At 36.4% G+C, this 22,325-nt stretch overlaps 1 protein-coding gene across 2 annotated transcripts in view; it reads right to left on the bottom strand.

The window, feature by feature from the left end:
• The window catches only part of Pth2r (parathyroid hormone 2 receptor), a 101,886-nt gene that overhangs the window by 23,438 nt on the left and 56,123 nt on the right, over positions 1-22,325 (bottom strand). For both annotated transcript variants that reach the window (XM_040294814.2, XM_021721272.3), the window contains 2 exons: positions 16,909-16,969; positions 8,636-8,699 (listed from right to left, as the gene is read on the bottom strand). In XM_040294814.2, the coding sequence (XP_040150748.2) occupies positions 8,636-8,699; positions 16,909-16,969 (125 nt within the window). The remainder of the gene's footprint in view (positions 1-8,635; positions 8,700-16,908; positions 16,970-22,325) is intronic.

Below are 22,325 nucleotides of genomic sequence, written 5' to 3'. Positions count from 1 at the left end.
TCCTTTTCTCTCCTAAATTTAGTTTGCCTCACATCATTTAGAAATTCTGACCACAATTTATCAGATTTTACTTTCAGATATACAAACATCCAATGAATAGATCTACATTATTATAATAACCAAAGCCAGAAGTAAGTAAGGGATACAATTTAAATTTAAAATTCTAGGCAAAAAAATAAAAATAAAAATTGGGATACAGAACCTATCTATTTGTATAAGACCATGTTATATGCAAACATAACAATAAAAACCAAACAAATTTTCTATCTTATAGTTAATATATTATTTTAAAGTATAAATATAGGCATATAAGTGGATAGACTTTTTTCCCATAAATTCAAGAAACAGTCTGGCATGTTTTTAAATACAAGTGAAAAGAACATAGTTAAAAACTGCAGATAGTAGTCTGTATTTTGTCACACTAGCTGTGTGACCTTTATCTGCTTGGGTTATAGTTTACTTCTCTAGAAAATGAAAAGGTTGCCTAGAACAGACTCAGAAGTTCTGTGATTTTACTTTCATTGTGCTCTTGTTTCATCTCTTCTCTGTTCCAGTTCCCTAGGATGTCTTCTTTGCACACATATTTTACTTTTTCAACAAGGGTTGATTGAGTGGCCACTATGTGCCTCGAAAATCTTGCTAGACACTAGGAATGTAGAGGTTTAGACGTTTAGGGGGAAACATGGTTTCTATTCTGTCAGGCTTTTGTTTTATTTTGTTTGTTTTTTGTTTTTTTTGTTTTGTTTTGTTTTTTTGTTTTGTTTTTTGTTTGTTTTCTGTGACTAAAATACTCAACAAGAACAACCTAGAGAAAGAAGTTTACTTAGGGACCACAGTTTTGGGGGCCTCTGTCCATAGATGGCCAACTCCATTATTCTGGGGCCAAAGCGAGGCAGCACATTATGGCAGAAGGGCATGGTGGAGGAGTGCTGCTCCTTCATGGCACCAGGAAGGAGAGGAGGATGGGAAGGGTAAGGGGAAATGGAAGATGAAACCTTCCAGCGGCTCTTCTCCTCCAGTTACCACCCTGTTAGTCAAGTCAAATGAGGATGGATTGATCAAGTTACAGCTCTCAAAATCCAATAATCTCATTTCCAAACATTCCTGCATGAACACAGGAGCTCTGAGGGGGGGGGGACACCTCATCCAAACCATAACCCATTCATATAAACCTTGCAGTTTAGTGGATAAGATGGATATCGACAGGCAATCAGAAATGCTATACAGAGTGATAACGTCAAGAAGGACAAACACCACAATGTGCTCTGAAAATCCAAAAAGGTGATTACTTTTAGACTGAGGCGCATCAAAGAGGCCACAAGGAAGAGATGGTATTCAAAGCAAGAAAGAGAAGGAAGCACACCCCAGCCTTCCAGAGTGACTACAAGATAAGTGGAACAGCCCTGAGTTGGCAGAGGTGGATGAGTTCAAGGAACTGGCAGGAGAACAATGCACTGGGGCAGTGTATATAGGGATGTGAGCAGGAGTTATGGGCAGGGGTTTGCTGCATTATCAGAATGCTTTTAGGAGTGCATGGAGCTCCGTAGTGGGGACACCGATCCTGAAGTTAGGATCCCAACCTCGCCATTATTAGCTACATGGCCTTCATCAGTTTCCTTATTTAGAGTTGTTTGGGAATTAGGTAAATCAATATAAATAAAAGATGCTTAAAACAGTACCTAGCACAGGGTGAGCATTATCTTGCATTGGCTGTAATTTATGATCTCTATCCTTCCTGGCTTCACAACACAGAGGAACAAGAGGAAGGAGGACCATACTATAGAAATTGAGCTCTTTCTCACACACTGGCTGTACAGTAAACTATGGGTTATGGGCTTCACGATTCTAAACTCCCCTAAAGGTCTGAAATCCCAAGAGAAAATAGATAAGAAAATTTCCCTGGAAATCACTGCAAAACAATTTCACATTCAAATTAGCCCAGAGACTACAGCTTCTGATTGGGAGATAGTGTACGGACAAATATAAATCAAAAATCAGAAGTTTCACTCTCCCTGTTGAAAACAGATATTTCCCTCCTTTTCTTTTTCTCAGAGTATCTCTCTGATTTGTAGATTAGATAGGCTTTTCGTCAGCCTTACCACTCAGGAATGTCTTTCTCTAAAACCTGGAACCACCTCCTTAAAATATAAACTTTAAGGGAGATATCACCAGCTCCTGGCTTTGGGGGGAATGACAGGAGCCAACTTCTACAGTGACCTATCTTCAAATTGCAAAATTACCTCTTGCCACAAAGAGGTGACAAATTTATTTTTCTTCCACATAAAGACAATTAGCTCACAGGTAATTATCACAATTACCGGGTAGTTAGTATGAATCATGTGTAACAAATGGTGTTGTCATGTCCTCTTACTTGAGAACTAGTTACCCATTCCTCTTGAAAGCAAGTATACAAAGGGTTGTTTTTGCTTGACTTAATAAAGGAATATGATTTCTTTGTCTTTGCAATCTTAACAGATTGCCTGTGATGCAAGTTTCATTCTGGTTTAATCATTTTTAATACTAAAAGCATTTTCTTTCTCTACTACCTTTGTAGAAAGGATTTCAGGGATTGGGGAAGATTTTGTTTTTAATTACATTTCCCCGATAGTAGAAAACTAGAAGAAGCCTTGCTCCCATCCTTATACAAAGAAATGTTAGATAATCTGCAATACAAACAACAACAAAAAAAGTTAAACTTTTTAAAAATTCATCAGAAAGCAAAGTTGCAGGACAGCCAATTGACCTGAAATCCAAGACTGGTACCATAGAGAAGATATGAAGGATGAATGATTGCTTCCCTGGGGAAGATGTTAAAAGCTGCCAAAAGACTCAAAAAATTTCACAAAAAAATAAACTATCCAAAAGGAAATTAAGAAAACAATCCAATTTAAAGCAACAGCAAAGAAAATATGATCCTTAGGAATCAAATTAACCAAAGAGGTAAAAGACTTATGAACTAAAAATTACAAATATTGATGAAGGGAATTAAAGAAGACATAGATAAATGAGACTACGCCCTACATTTATGGGTTGGATGAATTAATTTGTCCATACGATCCCCAAAAGATTTATAGATGTGGTGCAATCCCTATCAAAATCCTAATTACATTCTTAAGAGTAGGAAAAAAAACAATTCAAAAATTCACTTGAAACCACAAAAGGCCCTGAATAGCCAAAGCAATCTTAAGCAACACCAAAGCTGGTAGAACCACGTTACCTGACTCCAAATATATTACAAAGCTATAGAGACCAAAACAGTATGGTACTGACATATAGACATATAGACCAATGGAACAGAATAGAGAGCCCAGAAGTCAACTAACACATCCATGGTCAACTAAAAGGAGCCAAGAACACACATGGGAAAGTACAGTCCCTTCAATAAAGAGTTCTAGGGATGCTGGGGATACTAGATATCACACAGAGAAGAGTAAAATTGAAACTTTAACTCACACCAAATACAACACTGACTCAAAATGGACTTCAATGTAAGACCTGGCACTATAAAACAACTAGAAGAAAACACAGTGGAAATGCTTCCTGATATTATGACATTGGTCTGGGAAATGATTTTTTTTTTACTTGAGACCAAAACATACACACACACATACACACACACCCCACACACACACACACAGAGCCAACAAAATAAAAAATGAATAAGAGGAATCCTAATAAGGGGTGTCTGGCCAAGAGTCCAGGCTCAAAACTTCTGGCATATTTGGCTTCACTCCCAAGAAAGACCAGACTGCAGTGTGGAGCACTAAGGAGCGATTTCTGAGCATATACAAAAATTGGTGCCCAGACCAGTCCTGCACCAGAGTTATACAGCTTTCCATCTCCACGCAGACCCAGAGAAAACAGACCCAGGGTGCCAGGCAGGCTCAGCACAGCGGTGTCTGCCTGGTGTGCCAGCAAGTCACTGGGAAGACCATGGGATGGTTTCTTTTTAATCAAATATTGATTGAATTCAATAACAAGACCTCACATAGGAAGCAAGAAAGTGAAAGTGAAAATAAGATCATGGCTTTATACTTTTCTCACCTCATGTTTTTTTGAACAGGAGAATCATAGAATGATTTACCTGAAAAGTTACAAAATTAAGAGTTTAATGACTTTATCAAAATCTAAATATCTATTTGTTTTCAAAAGAAAACCTTCCAGTTGCAAAAACAGATAATATTAAAAATTTTAATAACAACGGTAAAAAAAAACCCTTTAATCCTATAAGAGATAAATACATTATTTTTAACAAATGTCTTAATGGTCTTATAAATAATAGTCAAAGAAATGTCATGCTAGCCCTCACGGATAAGAAAGAGAGGACATTCCCAATCAGAAGGACAGATGGCCAGAGAGTGCTCATGGTGTCATCATGACTGTGGAGTCAGGAAACCAGATGGTTCCTGGGAGACCTGTCATTTCTAAGACACACCTACAGATGTATACAAGGCACAAGTAGGAGCATTATTGTTATCCAGAAAGTGACATTATTTCTATTACTTCATTTTTATGATAATGGGGTGAAGAGAATCTGCCTGGGCTATGAGCAAGTGATTAACACATAACAAATAAAAATAATGGAACCTAAAATGCTCATGGTGCTCCATGTGCCAGTCACTGTTCTAAGGCTGTCCAATTACTCACTCACCTCACCTGTACTATTCTCCCTATTTTACAAATTGCAAAGTGGACCCTGAGTTTGAAGAACTTGGCCAAGACCAGCCTGCACAACCATTTCCACCTTGTACACCCTACAAAAGGGCAGCCCTGGGACTCTTAACAAAGGCAGCCGGGCCCAGAGACTGTGCTCCTAACGACTGTGACACTCATCAGTCAGATGGAGAGAAGGCCTGTCTGGGGAGGTTACCTTGAAGCTGGGACCTGAAGGGAGGAAGGACAGCAGGCAGGTGACATGTAGGAGGAACAGCGTACCAGGCAGACAGCATAGCCCAGACAAAGGCCCCGAGGTGAGAAACAGTGCAGCAGGTTCACAGAAGTTACAGGGGAGCATTGTATGGAGCTGAGGCAGCACGAACAGATGGTGACATGACAGGGGGTGAGGGGAGGTACAAGGGACTGGGTCCTGGAAATGAGGAAAATAAAGTCCAAGTGTAAAAGCAAAGCACCCAGAACTCCAAACCCCAGTTCTTGGTCTTCTTTGCCTCCCGGCTCTCAGATCCCTATCCCTATCCTGGTCACTAGATAGGTAGTTATGCAGGCACCCTTTATTGCCTGACCACCCACCACTGGGCTCCACCAAGTTCTGGTACTTTCTGAATGAGAAATCTAATCCCTTTTTTTTTTCATTTACTTTATTTTTTATTTTAATATTTATCCATTCATTCTTTCATTTGCAGAAGTAGGGGGTGGAACCCAGGGCCTCCATAGGTCTCAGTTCTTTAGTGAGGTGTATGAGCCCCTTCAGAGTCTGGCCCCCGCTCTCAATGCAGCCTCATCTCTTGACACTTCCTTCCACACAGCCTTAGGTCAGACCCATCAAAAATCTCTTATGACTTCTCCTGATCAAAAACTAATAATAATTAACAAATCTGCCCTATGAATCACTACTTTCTTTGCTCATGATTTTGTGTTCGTTACTAATGCCCACTTTCTTCCCAAGTAGATACTAAGTGAACTTATTCTTTCTCAATGCCATTCTTGCTTATAAAGCCCTTTGGAATTCCTAGTAAACACACCAATGTCCTTGGAATCCAGGTTTAAAAACAGTCCCACTGGGGGTCCTTGCATGTCCTCTAATTACTGGCTCTCTGGGACTTCTGTGCATGCTCTGAGCCATTGCCCTGGCAGTCTCACTACCTGGCATATCATCACCCGCAGGAGTCTTCCACGTCCTTCTTCCCAAAGGCCAAATCTGCCTCAGGAGCTCTCTGTTGATCAGGTGTATCTTCTTGTCTCTCGAGATGTTTCCCTGACTTTATTGCTAACTCCACCTTAGTGCTTCTCTTTGTAATTCTATTGTTAATTTCCCTCAGGATTCCACTTGCCTTTTTGATTTTTCTTTCATAACTCAACCTCTTCTAACTTGTTGGTAAAACCAAGTGAGATATTGATTTCAAGCCCAATTTCTGACATTTTAGGAGACATTTCAGATACATTAGCAGACTGTGTGTAAATTAAAAATCTTCAAGGGAATTCTTACATCCCTGAATTATAATAAAGAGAAGAAAAGGTAACTCTAGGTAAACAGAAAGGTGCCCCTGTGATTGTTGATAAAATGGACTTTGTAATACTGGAATGTATTTTGGAATTCCTGCTTTAGAGCTGTTATAACTTTAGTTCAAGGTGAAAATGGACGTCCACTTAAGTTTTCTTCAAACATACCAAGTATACCACCACATCTGGTTCCCTTCACCAATGGTGAAGCTTTTAGCATTCTTGGATCACCTAACTTCACGACAATTTAGAAACCTCAGCAAATAAACTTTTCATTCATATTGATGATGTGAGTCACTTATATCTATAAACACAGCTTTGGATAAACATGGATTGTTACAGTGGAAAACGTCCTGTGATTGGCTTTTCTTCACTGCCTTTGCTTTCTTTCCTAATAATGTTGTAAGGATATCTTGGATTTTAATAGGTATTTCCTTTTCATCAAATGAAAAAAAAATCAAAATTAATCATTACATTTGAATGTAGGTAAATTTAAGAGCATTAAATGAGCATCTCTCATTTAGTAGTACCAGTACTGGGCAGTGAAGATATAAAAATAAATAAATAAATAAATAAGATGTAAGTTTTCTCCCTAAAAAGGAGAAACTAGAAAGTAAGAAAATGAAAGTCATGGAAATATGGATAAGGAAGAGTTCCAGGGGATGAAAGGGAAATCGAAGTGGTAAACACCAGACGCTACTTTATAAAGTTAAATTTTCAAATTTATTGATGTTCTCTCTAGAACACAGTTGTAGTTCTGGGATGGCTTTTCACTAGATTAGCATAGTAGCATGTCATTACATTAAAAATTAAAATGAAGAGAGTTGATAATTTTAAGTCATTCTTTTGTCCCTAATCCATTTTTTAACTTCTCCTTAAACAGAATTGGATCTAATTTGGTAACAGGATATTTAGCAAAGATACAAACTGGTTTCTCCAAAAATGTTCTATATTTTATTTCTACCTCTAAATATTATATCAATGGGTCTATAAAATACAGATTCTTTTGTTTTCTTTTATTTTTCTTTTAGCATATTTCCTGTGAAGCAAATAAGCTTTTAACTAATTCCCTGGATAATCCTACAAAACCTCAGCTATATTAATCACTACCCATCTTGGTTCCACCTGCAATGTGCTGATAAACTAGGTGACACTTTGTCCAAAAAAAAAGAAAATAAGAAAAATAAGAAAGTGAAGAATGAGGACCCCCCACACACACACACATACCCCCCCAAAATCAGTTAATAACCAGATTGTTAAATTATTTTTTAATGACTAAAGTTTTAGGACTGGAACAAAAGTCCTGTTTTTAAGAGGCTCATAATCCTGCATTACATCCATGAACATCAGGAAACCACATAACAGTGTAACTTCTTCATCAAACCACAGCGAAACTGATGCTATAAAGTCTCAAGGAAGGTCAAGAGTAAACGTTTTGGTGAGTTTGTTGGATGCAAAAATTGTGCAGTTTTGTTTTCCTTAGTAACATAGATGCAATAGACAGCAGAAATCTTACAAGTATATAAGGTCCTGTGTAAGATGCATTGGCAACTCTAATCATTTTCCCTATTACCTACTAGCAGGATTCTTCAGGATATTTCTTAGTATAAAATCCACTTAACTCAATGGGCATGATAAGGCAGTCTATAATCTCAGCAGCTCAAGAGGCTAAGGCAAGAGAATTGCAAGTTCAAAGTCAGCCTCAGCAACTTAGCAAGGCCCTAAGCAACTCTGCAAGACCCTGTCTCAAAATAAAAAAGTAGAAAAGGGCTGGGGATGTAGCTCAATGGTTAAACACCCCTGGGTTTATTCCTGATGCCAAATAAATAAATAAATAAATAAAACCCCCAAATCCACTGAACTCCTTGGGAAAAATACATCAAATAAAAGTTTTAGGTTCCTAGCACGTATGAAGGCCAGAGTGTGATCCTCAGCAGAAAAAAATAAAATACAATTTTTAGGTAATGCTTTATAATGGATCATATTATTGTCCTCTCCCAGGAATTTCTTTGGTCTCCTGCTATTCCAACTTTCTTTCTCCATCATCCCAAATCATTACTAAGTCATCAGAAAACTTGAAGTGGAGATATAATAGCTAAAAAGGGGAAAGAGAATTACAATCTTCTGAAATATATATATATATATATATATATATATATATATATATATATATATTCACATATATGAATATATATATATATATTCATAAATATTTTGAAATCTTGGAACTGTTCCCAAATGCTACCTGATTAAAAGGACCCATGATTTCTGTATGGGTCTCAATGTTAACCACAAATCAGGGTCTGATCCCCAAGCCAACTCTTCCAAAAGCTATTGTTATACATGAGAGTGTTTCCCAAACCTATTATAGATATCAGGACAGACAAACTTTCTCTGGGTTTTAGCAGCAGTTTAATTATTCACCTTTAAAAAAAATTATACAAGCTTTTCAACTTACCCCAATAGCTGCTAAGATTGGAGCTTGATAAATCCACCTGTCTCCTGCACTAAGTTCCCAGCACCTGAAATATGAAAAGGGATTTTCATGAATAAATTTGGCAAAGCAAAAGGTAATGAAAATTAAGTAACATTTCAGTTTTACCAAAATCTCTAGCCCTAAGCTTCTGATTAAGGAGACAAAGAGATGAAAAAAATCTTGAAATATCCAAACTAGTGAAAGAACGTGTAACAGTCCTGATTTCATGCTTTAAATGGTCCTTATATAAGCAGGGTAGTCTAAATGTTAACATATTACTTTCATAGTGACCAGAGTCAAAACCTTGTTTGTGAGCCACATCAAGTACAGTCTTCTAAATGTGGTACAATTTATACTTTGCTTTTACTACCATTGAAATGAAATATAATATTACATCTTGTTGAGAAATTTTTCATTCTATCAGATGTTATTTATTTTGTGAGTTCATAAATTGTAGGAGACTGACAAGAAAACAAATCACTCTTATCCAGGAAAATGCAACAAAAAGCTGAATGCTGACTATTCCTGCCATAGAAATAAAAATTAGCTTGTTCAGTGAAATGGAATTGATGAGTTTTTGTATTTATTTGTAATTTTTCGGCATTTGTTTTCCTGAATATGAACATGTTGTTCTTTGATTTCTGTTTTGAACCAATTATGACATCTTATGAGCTCCTTCATTTAATAAGGATTTTAAAAAGCTTTGACAATGATTACTTTATTTTGTATATCAACCATAATTTTTATATTGAATTTTTTAAAAATTGTCTTAGCAGCACTTAATAAAAATACCACATAATTTATCTATTTCTTATACTTACTTTATGATTACTAACTAAAATTCAAGTTCTATATGGGTAGGCATCGTTACTGCTTTTGTGTAGTGAGGTATTACAAGTGCCTAGAAAAGTACATAATAGGTAGATAATCAACAAATATTCATCGACTTGCATTGACATAAATGAAATCTGAGGTAAGTTTGTCTCAGTCTCACCCCATCTAAATTGAACTGAAGAAAGGTCTTACACACTGGAATGAAGAGCACAGAGTAGTTTTAATTTAAAAAAAAAAATCTAGCTTCACTTAAAACTCTAATGTATCGATTTAAACAGTTTTTTTTAATTAAAAACACATAAATAACACCTTTCTATTTATTTCTCCTTGGAGAAAACACAGCAGTGACTGTACGAACAGTAAATAATATCAAGAAATTCTGGGGATATAATGATAATTTGTTAATTAATAAATAAGTTACATTTTATTTGTGAACAAGTTATGAATAATAAAACTTTTTCAACTATGTCTTAAAGGAATATTCTTCCATACAAACCTAACAATTTCTTAAAGTTTAATTTAATATGTTCTCATTTCAAAAATCAAAATATGCAAAAAGGCAGACATTGAGATGTCTCGGTCTCTCGTGTGGCTGTCTTCCTTTGTCCTTTCCTCTTATAGACAACATCTTCTACTGCCTTATTGAATGTGCTTCTAGTGTTTCTGACAAGAAGGCAAATCATTCTTATCCAGGAAAATGCAACAAAAAGCCAAATGCTGACTATTCTTGCCATAGAAACAAAAATTAGCTTGTTTAGTGAAATGGAATTGCTGAGTTTTTGTATTTATGAATATATTAATATAAAACAAATACAGAAACTATATGAATATAAAACAAATACAGAAGTTACATTCTTATTTTCCTCTATTGCTGTAGTTTGGATCTTGACTATCTCCCAAAGGCCTGTGTCTTAAAAGGTTGTCCCAGGAGGCAGGGCCAAATGGAAGGAAGTTAGGTTATTAGGGGCATGTCCTTTATGAGCTATTAGGACCCCAATCCCTCCTCTCTCTCTCTCTCTCTCTCTCTCTCTCTCTCTCTCTCTCTCTCTCTCTCTCTCTCTCTTTACTTCCCAGGCTCCAAGATGAGCAGCCTCCTCTCCACATGTTCTCACCATGGTGTACTGTGCCACCACAGGCCCAAACCAACAGGGCTGAGCAATCACAACTGAAACCTCTGAAACTACGAGTCAAAATAAACTCCTCCTCTTTTAAAGTTGATTATTTCAGGTATTTTGCTATAGTAACCCCAAGCTAGCACCCCTATATATAAATTTCTATATCAGTGCCAAGAGAGAGCAGTCATACAGCACACTTGTCAGATAAGTCATATATTCCATTGCAATACTGTACCATAGAAATCAAGCAGACCCCACCCCAAAGTGTAATTCTGGTCCACTCCAGTGGAAATATGCCAAGTGGATGAAGTTAATGTTTGAATGACATGGAAACCCGAGGAACAGAAATTTCACGTTATTGAACATTTCCTTCCATTTGTACAGACATCTATTTTTCACATTACTCAACCAGATCAAAAAGACAAAAGATATTGTTAGACTTGTGCAAAATATGTAACATACTACCCTAAAAAGCTTTTTTTCTATAAGGAAAGTGGCAAATGTACTGTCTGAATAATAAACTAAACACTGATTTACTAGTTACAAGGCTTTTGGATGCCATACATTTCTTGACATTTGATAATAACTTCATAGTCCTTTCTTCACTTGGATGACACTTCAGAATGATGCCTCCGAACACAATGAGATTCAATTATGCAATTCTAGTTCTTAAAAAAACTTGTATTTAGAAAGTCAAAATCAGCTACCTTGAAAACCTTGATTTTGATGGTTTTCAGTGTCAACGTTTCAAATTTACCCTTTGATATAACATAGGCAACTGAGATTTTATACCTTTTAAAGAAACTGCTACAAATCCTTATTTTTAATTAGTTTTTCAATGCCCGACCTCACACAATGTTCATTTACATAAATCTCTGTTCAGAGTTTTTAAAATACACTTTAGCTGGAAAATGCCACTCTGAAGGATGGGGTACGAAGTACAAATGTATGACTAGAAAAAAAAAGAATTTTCTACATCAGGGTTGGAAATAGATGCACTGATTCTGCCAGAGGAACCCAGTGAATTGCCTTAATTGAATGCTGCATTCTCTCCACAACTGACAATCAGTAAGAGTAGAGAAGGCAAGAGGAGTCCAGCACCCCAAACTGGATATCCACTGTAGAAGAATGAAACTAGCTCCCTATCTCTTACCTTGAATGAAAACCAACTTACAGTGTATCAAACACCTAGGAAGTAGACCAGACACAGTGAAACTGCTAGAAGAAAACACAGGTGCAACACTCCAATATATTGGCACACGTACGGACTTCCTTAATTAATAAGACTTCAAAAGCTCAAGAAATAAATCCAAGAATCAACAAGTGGGATGGCATCAAATTGAAAAGCTTTGGTACAGCAAAGAAAACAAGAGCATGAAGAGAGAACCTACAGAATGGAAGAAATTCTTTGCCACTAGAGGATTAATATCTGGAATGTATAAAGAATTCAAAAAACTTAACATCAACACACACACTCACACACACACACACACACACACACACACACACACACACACACACAGGTCGGATGCAATGGCACATACCTGTAATCCCAGCAGCTCCAGCGGCTGAGGGAGGAGGATTGTAAATTCAAAGCCAGCCTTAGCAACTTAGCAAAGCGCTAAGCAACTCAGTGAGATCCTGTCTCTAAATAAATAATACCAAAAAATGTGGGGCTGGGGATGTGGCTCAGAGGTTAAGTGCCCCTGGGCTAAATCCCTGGTTGAAAAGAAAAGAGAAGAGAAAAGAAGAAAGGAGAGGAGAGGAGAGGAGAAGAAAAGAAAAGAAAAGAAAGGAAGGAAAGAAGAAAAAGGAACGAAGAAAGGGAGGGAAGGAGGGAGGGAGGGAGGGAGGGAGGGAGGAACGAACAGCCTTACAACTCACTCAATAAATGACAAAAGGTCTAAATTGGCATTTCTCAAAAGAAGAAATACAAATTGCCAACAAATATATGTTAAAAAATGTTCAACATCCTAAGTGATCAGGAAGATGCAAATCAAAACTACACTCAGATTTCATCTCACCCCAGTTGTAATGACAATCACCCCAAGAATACAAATGATTCCTGACAAGGATGTGTGGAAAGTACACTTAACATTGTTGGTGGGACTACAAATTAATACAACCACTTTGGAAAGTAGTATGGAGATTCCTCAAAAGACTAGAAGTGGGACCATCTTACAGTCCAGCTATCCTACTCCTTGAAATCTATCCAAAAGAACTAAAATCAGCATACTATAATGATACATGCATACCAATGTTTATAGCAGCACAATTCACAATAGGCAAGTTAAGGAACCAGTCTAGGTGTCCATCAACAGACAATGGATAAAGAAAATGTAGTGTAGAAACACAATGAAATTTTACTCAGTCATGAATAAGAATGAAATAATGTTATCTGCTGGTAAATGGATGTAACTGGAGAACATCAAGGACACTAAGTGAAATAAACCAGACTCAGGCAGTCAAGGGTAAAATGTTTTCTCTCATGTAAAGCTAGAGAGAAAGAAACGAAAGATGAAATCTTGAAAATAGAAAAGACAGCATTAGAATAGAGGTAGGGATCAAGGGAGAGGAAAGAAGGGAAGAACAAGAGAAGTACTAGGGACAGAATTGGAGAAAACTAGATTATATGCATTTATGAATGTCAAAATGAATCCCACTATTATGAATAACTACAATGCACTAATAAAAACATTTAAAAGAAATAAAAGATTTTTAAGAAGAAGCCCAACCCCAGAGCCTATGCAGATGTTAGAGTATCTTCTCATCAGAAGCCCCACCATGAAGCCAGAATTAAAATAGGCAGTCAGTATAAACAGGGAAATCAGTTTAAATGGATCAAGGAGGCCAATTTGGGTCTAGGAAGTTGGAGACCATCCCTGAGGGATTGACAGAGCCCTTCCACCACCCTTACCAAGATAACCTGCCTCTGGTCCAATCCATTGCTAAGGTAACATGTCTCAGGAATTGTCCCTCCCAGAGGGACATTTTTAGTTAATGTGTCCTGGGCTGTTCCCCCTGTCCATCTGCTTCTCACCTTTTGACCATCCTACCCCCGAGCATCTCCTGGGAATCTATGCAGGATGGAGAGAGATAAGGGGAAGAGAGCAGGTAACAAAGGAAGCCTAGGACATATAAAAAAAAGGCAGAACACCCTCACTTCTTGGAATACCAGGATAACAGCTATGACCCCCTTCTCCCTCCTGGGAGAAGTCTATGTTACCCCTTTTTAAGTAAATCCTACTTTACACGCTTGCCTTGGCATGCTGCTCTAATGCTATACTTCAACATGTGAGGGAGCAGAACTCGTCACCAGCAACCTCTCTTTCTGAATGGTAAAACAAAAACATGGCAAAGAAGCTCCAGGTTCCCCATTCATTAGTGTTATTGTCTCCTTTGAAGGAGGCAAGGAGAAGGGAATAAGGCATCTGTATGGTGTTGCCGCTTTCATAAGAAGAAGAGAGAGAGAGAGAGAGAGAGAGAGAGAGAGAGAGAGAGAGAGAGAGAGAGAGAGAGAGAGAAAGAGAAAGAAAGAAAGAAAGAAAGAAAGAAAGAAAGAAAGAAAGAAAGAAAGAAAGAAAGAAAGAAAGAAAGAAAGAAAGAAAGAAAGAAAGTCAAATTATTCACTCTAAGTTTATTATCCTGCCTAAGCTATTGAATAATCTCAGCCTCCCTCAGCTAGGTCCCACTCTCAATGGCATTTTAGAATGGGAAGGAACTTCTACATATATTCAATAGCATTTCTAATATCTTTTAGAACTGGGTTCAATCTGCTTATCTCTGAATGGCCACAATGTGGACAAAACCAAAGTTCTAGCTTTGAAAAGCTAAGCCAGAAGAAGTTGAGTCTCAAATGCACAAGTCACAAGGATGAACCCATCCATTCTTCAGAGAGCTGTCAAGTCTGTTCTCTTCAGCTGAGCTTTGTGACGTGCTCTTTATGTAAGTCAAATTTCACCCAAAGAAAACTAAAAAGCTTTCTTTTCTTTTTGAAATCATGAAATAAGTAGTAATATAGTTCATGTGCAAAATAAAATATAAAATGATCCCTTCACTCATATTTCTCAAATGAGAGTACTGTAGAATTCAAGATTTATTCTGAGTAAAAAAGAAGAAAAGTGAAATATTCTGCACAGCAGAGCCACATGATCTAACTTATATTTAACATTCACATTAATTCACTTGTTTTAAAGAAATATTTAGCATCAGTTATATTTTGTAACATTTTATGTGCTTAATGAATTGTGACCTCAAAAAAAATAAATTTATATTGCTTCTTTTTCAGTAAAGACTTGTGAGTTTAATGCTTCAAAATTAATTTGTAACCTTTAAGGAAGAAAATGAGAAAAAAGAAAGCTAAATATCTAATTCAATATAAAATGAATTGTGAGTATACATGCTTCCCTGTAGTAAAGGCCTAGAATACGTGTTAAATGAATGAATAAGTGAAAAATTCTGCTTAAAAACTGGTGGTGTGCTCTGAGAAGGTGTCACGATGTCTCTGGGTCTCATTTTATTTATGTCTAAAATTAGTGTTGGACCAGAAAATACCTTGGATCCTACCATCTCTAAAACACAATTACACAGTTACACATCTCAGAATGTGATTACTGTAGCCTCGATAGTACCTACTTACTGACTCAACCTCCCTCCCCTAAGAATCAAATAACAGATGCTGCGAGTTGTCTTTGAGATCTCTCACATCCCTGTGTAAACACAGCAATAATAATAATAACATAGAAAATATTAATCCAATTTGCCCATGGTAGACAAATCCAAATAGTATAACGAGACCAGGTATCCTGTAATCCCAGCAGCTTGGATAGCTGGAGGCAGGAGGATCATGTGTTCAAAGCCAGCCTCAACAACTTAGTGAGGGCCTAAGCAATTCAGTGAGATCCTGTCTCTAAATAAAATACAAAACAAGGCTGAGGATGTGGCTCAGTGTTTAAGCACCCCTGAGTTCAATCCCGAGTACCAAAAAGAGAAATGAAGCCAATAAGTCTTGGAATTGAGAGAAGCTACACCTAAGACAGTGGCCAGGAGTGTTCAGATCTTCAGGAGCAGATCATGGCACATTCTTTAAAAAGCTCAGGTGCTCCCATAATGTGACTTTTTTTTTTTCCAGTGCTCAGCAGATAAACTAATTTCTGAAGAAAATAGCTGGCAATCCAAAACAAACACATTGGTTCAAATTAAAGAAAAGCTCCCAAAGAGCTGAAGCTGGAACTGCTATCATGAAAGGTATACCACACGTACAATCCCTGGATGTTAAACTGTATTCTGTGACCGAGGCTTCTACTATTAGAAGAGAACAAATGAGATGGATGAAACCTATAATTTTCATTAAATATAGATAAGTGATTAGTACACAGAGCACTTATGTGTCACCGTCAGGTACTAAGGACATATGAGACAACAGGGCACTCAACGTTCATGATATTAAACAGACAAGAGACACCAACCATTCCTGGTAGACAGGAAGGACTCAATATTCTTGAGGTCTTAATTTAGCCACTGATGGGTGAAAAACACTCTCATATGTCCTTTGCCCCCAAAATAAAAATAAATCCCAGAGCTGCGCAGAGGTCAATTGGGAAGGGATAGCTATGGCCAATGTCCTTGGCCCGTGTCTCTGACACTGTAAGTATGTGTCACTGGCCCAGAGCACTTTCTCTCCGGGTGCCCTGGCCACACTCTCATCGCCTTGTTTCTGGTCCTCATAACAACCTCATCTGTGAGGAAGGCCGAGGAAGCATGAACCTTGCCTCTCCCACAACTCAGGTAGTGGGATCCCTCCACCTGCTCACCCCATATGCTAAGTGTGTCCCCCTTAACCTCCTTTCCCTTTGCTTCTCACAGTATGTTTTAACTGACTTCATAAACCATGGAGTTTTAGCACCTAATCTGATCTGTGAGCTGCGGGGGATGGACAGTTTGTGAGTACTGTATTGGGGACTAGCATTGGGTCAAGGCAACTTCCCACAGGACATCCCTACAGGACAATGGCATGAAGAAGAGCAACCATTAGTGGATTCTAAGCAGAACATCTGAGTCTGGAGGAAACCTGAGGTGGTCCTCCTCCTCCAAACCTGAAGTGGTGGTCCTCCTCCTCCTAACCTGAGGTGGTCCTCCTCCTCCTCCTCCTCTTCTTCTTCTTTTTTTTTTTTTTTTTTTGGTTGTTGTCCTTTTTAGTTATACATGACAGTATGACAGTAGAATGTATTTTGACATATTATACATACAAGGAGTCTAACTTCCCATTCTTGTGGAACTTTTTATTTTATTTTTTTTTTCACTCACCTGGCATCAGCCAGAGTTGCTCGCACCACAGCCCAGGCCACAACAAATGCCACTGGAAACCCTGTAACCAGAAAAGGATTCAGAGACCACATTTCTCTTAAGATTAAGGATATATTTTTTCACATTCATCACACACAGGAATATACCATGAGCAGTTGAAAAAGAAAAAAAAAGACACAAAGAAAATGTTGACATGTGAATAAGAAAAGTCCACCTAATTTTCATCTTGTCAATTTGAGAAATGAGTGAGAACAATGACGTTATTTATCCCGAGGAGTCTGAAGATGATGGTCAGTCATGTTTTCATTTGAGGGACTTAGCACCAAGACACATTTGGAGGGGACTAAAGTTCTTGGGGTCAGAAGGAGGCAGGGTTGAACACTTTGATTTCAGGCACATTGAGAGTCACCTGCTTTTAAGAAGAGATGCAACCAAAGAGACTCATGAGAAGCTGAGATAAATTGCTGTTTTAAAAGCAGTGGAGGGGCTGGGGTCATGGCTCAGTGGTAGAGAGCTCACCTAGCATGTGTGAGGCACTGGGTTTGATCCTCAGCACCACATAAAAATAAATAAATAAAAATAATAGCAGATGGAGTAAAAACAACAACAACAACAACAACAAAAGCAGTGGAATTGGAGAATATGATGCAAGTGAAATAAGCCAAACTCAGAACCTCAAAGGTCAAATGTTTTCTCTTACATGCAGAAGCTAGAGTCAAATAAAGGAAAGGGGAAGGGAATAATAGGATAACACAAAGAATCAATCCAATGCAAATTAATAGACAAGAGAAAGGAAGTCTAATAGAGTGGAGAGAGGAGAGGGAAGAGAGGAGGGGGGACAGGAAGTAAAATGGGGAGAGAGAAGAGGATACTCATAACCTGAAATCAATTTCCATGTGTATGTTTGTCAGGATGAACCCAACTGCTATGAATAACTATAAAGCTCTAATTCTTTTTTTAAGTATTAGAACATTCTTTTTATTCTTAAAGTGCAGTGCATGAACACGGCAAGTTATAAAATCAGGAAATCATAACCACTGTGGCCTTTTCCTTTCTTTGACTCCCAAATTGTCTCAAGACAAAGCATTTGCATGTGTTAATGGCTCAACAAAGGTGACCCTTATGATATTTCGATGCTCTGAGCATGTGACATTTGTTCTTCATAAATGATAACCATCTATGAGCTTGCAATATCAAATCCATTATAATGACTTTGCATGAGTCCTTTGCTCCCTGGTAGAGAATGACCCTTCAGTTCATGCTGTAGCTAATTAAATTCCAACATCAAAAAAAAAAAAAAAACTTAAACCAAAACTTTTACAAACATGTCAGTAGGGAAATAAGAATTTTAATGTGGGAGTATTAATTTTATGGCCTTTGAAAGAGGTTTAAGTAAAGGAAATAAAGAGAACATAATTAAAAGATTGCAGATGCTAGGAAGTACCATACAAGGCAAGAAAAAAATTTTTAATCTAGCTATGAACTTTTTAAATCAAGCATACTACTAAATTCTTTATCTTGTAAGAACATATTTGTAATTTTTCAAGATTTCTTTATAAGCAACTGAGTGAAAATAGAAATAGCCTCAGACAAAGAAATATTTCACAAATTGAAAATAAGCTCATACCCATTATAGAGAATTTCTTTGGTCTCCTTAGTGACCAACTAACCAATTAAATTTAACCTCAGCCTGTCTATATGACTATTGAATTTTATGATTCTACACTTAAATTTTACTTATTGTTTGCATATAATTCTTTTTTAATCTGCTCAAATGCTGTGGTTTAAGATATTTTTGTTATTTCTTTGGTTTAGCTTGCATATTCTTTCTTCCTATCCAACCATCTGTGTATCCATCCATCCAACTATTCATCCATGAAGCACTTACTAAGTACCCATTTATATGTTAAAGACTATTCTAGTCTCTGAAGAAGAAACATTGATCAAATAGATGATCCATGTTTTCTTCAAAGATGTATATTGATGAAAGAAAAAATTAATAAAAACAAACTTGGTTCTCAATTAATGCTTATTTTAGAAAAACAACAATGATTCCATGCAATGGAAAAGGCATGGATGTTTCTAATGGGATGGCTAGAAACCCTGACAGATTCCTTTGGTGTTCTACTGTTTGCTGCCTTTAAAGTGTCTATCTTTGGTCCAAATGTTTGCATCTTCTCATTCTCAGATATGCATCAACATTCTCCTGGTCAAGCAATTTCCTGAATGATGCCCTACACAATATTGGTTAATGATGTTTGGGTGGCCATTGTGTCTTAGATGATAATTATAACAAATATATCAGACCCTATGTCTTAATGAAGTTTCTTTTCTCACACTCTCGGCACACCCATATTTATAAGACTAGTATAGAGATAACCACAGATGAATAAAGAACAGAAAACTGCTTTGGTATTCTTTGAGGATTTTTGATCACCAATTTCAATATCACATTATTACATATTTTAGAACACATAAATATAGGAAAATAAATTTGAAATTTAAGTGTTATTCTAAATTTAACTTTATTTAAATTTAATGTTAATTTAAATAAACATTTTAAAGTTAAATTTAAATATCAATATATGCATTTACTTAAAATTGATTAATTTTCATAATAAGTAAAAATAACTTTTGAAATAATGGAACTTATTAATTAAATTTTTGAATATAATACATACTATCAGAATAGTCAAATGGATAAACAATATAACCTAAAATGTCAAACTGCATGTTTCTTATATGGGATATGAATTGGCTCCAAAGGTGCTAAAAGTTTATGATTCACAACATGGCAGTGTTAAGAGATGATAGAATCTTTAGGAGGTGGAGACTAATAAATGGTGAATTTGTCACTGGGGGAACTACCTTAAAAGAGATTAACATCCATCTCATGGGAATTGGTTGGATCCATAGGAATAAATGAGTTACTGAAAGAATGGGCAGCTATCAAATGAGTCTGACATTACTGGCTCAGTCTCTTGCTCCATCTTTACCATATAAACTCTCTTACATGTACTAACTGCCATCTGATCCTGTCCACCACAAGGCCCTCACCAGAAGCCCGTGCTCTTGGACCTCAGGAACTAATGAGCTAACTAAGTTTCTTTCTTAAACAAATTATCCAGCTTCTGGTATTTTGTTATAGTAACACAAGATAGACTAAGGGACTGTATTTAAATTATATTTACTAACAAATGATGATGAAAAAGTGTTTGCTAGGTTAAGAACATTTACACAGAGATAATAAAACTGGAAGTGCCTTCTTGACTATTTTCAGAGAACATAGAACGTGAAAACATTGGACATGAAAGCTTGGCAACAGGGACATGACTATGATTTAGGAACAGAGAGAGTGTTGAAGGAAATTACTATTCTTTTTATTATGTAAGCCCTAGACTAAATTATTTTTAAAATAATGAAGTTGTAAAAAGAGAGTCAGAATGGAATTACCAGGAGAGATACTTTTATATGATAATATTCACATACTGGTGTCTCATCTGACAGTTGAAAATTAAGGATGGCTGCTGATATAAAAGTTAATCACCGTATTCAGTAAAGATGAAAAATAAGTCCTAAAACTTTAAGATACTGAATTAAAATAAAGAAAAAATATGTAGATAAAAGAAGATATGGAACCAAGAGTAAAGTCTCTTATTTGTGAGAGAACTGAGAAAGGGAGAGAGAAAAGTAAGTATATGTTTGGTTGGAGGAAAAAAAATCAATATTTGCCTTTATTCCTCTGTACATTTTCTTTGTGATAAAAAAATGTGTAAAAAAGTCACTTTAAATATCTGTCTTCATTTTAGTAAAGGTCAGCTTTGGGTCCTCTTCTTCAGATTGTAATTTTCCTTTTCTTCCAGTTTATTACTAAGAATCATCAAAATCAATATAAATAATGTAACCACATCTCACTACAATGTGAATAATAGGTTTCTAAGTATTTAAGTATGAAGAGAATGTGAAGCTATAATAATTGGGTCCAAATGAGCAATAGAAAAAGCAAAGCAAGTTCTCTTTTTTAGTGAAACCAATAAAAAGAAAATATCTTTTGGAGAAAAAGTGTGAAATTTGATTTACTCTGAATTATTCCAACAAAGAATCCTGCAAAGCAGCTATAGTTTTGATCATGTGGAAAACAAATGTGGAAAAATGAGTCAGATGTAAAGTTAAAAAAAAAATTGGAGTGAGAGGGGATCGCAGGGATTGAACTCACGGGCACTCATCCACTGAGCCACATCCCCAGCCCAATTTTGTGTTTTATTTAGAGACAGGGTCTTACTGACTTGCTTAGCACCTAGCTTTTGCTGAGACTGGCTTTGAACTCATGATCCTCCTGCCTCAGCCACCCAACCCACTGGGATTAAGGTGTGCGTCACCGAACCCAGCAAAGAAAATATTTTTAAATCAGGCACTCATATTAAGGTAGGAGAAAAATAATCTATTAATCAAAAAGATTTGGATATGTCCTTCATTCAATGGTAGCTATGATTTGGAGAGAAATACTACTATTACTATTCTTTTGATTGTAAATGACCTAGACTGTTAATTTTTAAAAGGATGAAGTTGCAAAGAGAGAAACTGAATATAGATAAACTAGCCATGGAACTATAATTCTATGAAGAGTGGGTATCATAGTCTTTTGAGACTATGATTAATTAAATGAGCATAATAGAACATGGAAAATGCTCTCACAGTGAGCTGTCATGAAAATCTTACTTGCTTTTGTGTGCATTCTTAAGCTAGTCCACAAAATGAAGATTTCAGATAACAACGCTTATCTATTTTAGTTGTCATTTCTATGCCAAAATTTTTGTGGACAAATTGATAAAAGTTGTAAAGAAGGGTTAGAAGACCATACTTACGTAGAAACTCACCAGCACCATAGCGATTTTTTATTCTTTTTTTTTAATAGAAAGATTGGAAAACTAGTTTCCTAAGTTTCATTATGACAAAATCCCCACTTTAATTAAGAAGGGAGATTCTAAGGGATATTACACAAATAGAGTTGGTAAAAGGTCTGCACCAGTTAGCTGTCAGGTCAGTAATAGAGGAAAAAAATATTCATTACACATGTGACCACTGATGTAGACATTCAAGAAACAAAATATAACTCAGATAAACTTCCACATTCATTACTGAATTTTCTACCAAAGCCTTTATCAACATCTAGTAATTATGTGGATACACAGATAATTTTGATTCAAAGACAAACTATCAAAAACTGTCAAGAAATTATTTCCTAAGTGTTCTAAAAAAGGAGACTCTTTTTTTTTTCTTTTTTAGTAACTTCTATCTAAAAGAGCCTTAATCAGATGAGCTGGCTAGCTTCAGAAATAAAAACTTCTTATTTTATTATTTTGTAATAAATGAAGTGTTGCTGTGAATTGATCTTTGTCTTTTTAAAGCTTAGCAGC

This window comes from Ictidomys tridecemlineatus, chromosome 7 (assembly GCF_052094955.1).
Source record: "Ictidomys tridecemlineatus isolate mIctTri1 chromosome 7, mIctTri1.hap1, whole genome shotgun sequence".
Classification (NCBI taxonomy): Eukaryota; Metazoa; Chordata; class Mammalia; order Rodentia; family Sciuridae; genus Ictidomys; species Ictidomys tridecemlineatus.
Note: the sequence above shows the minus strand (reverse complement) of the source record. Positions and strands in the feature narration are given on the sequence as shown.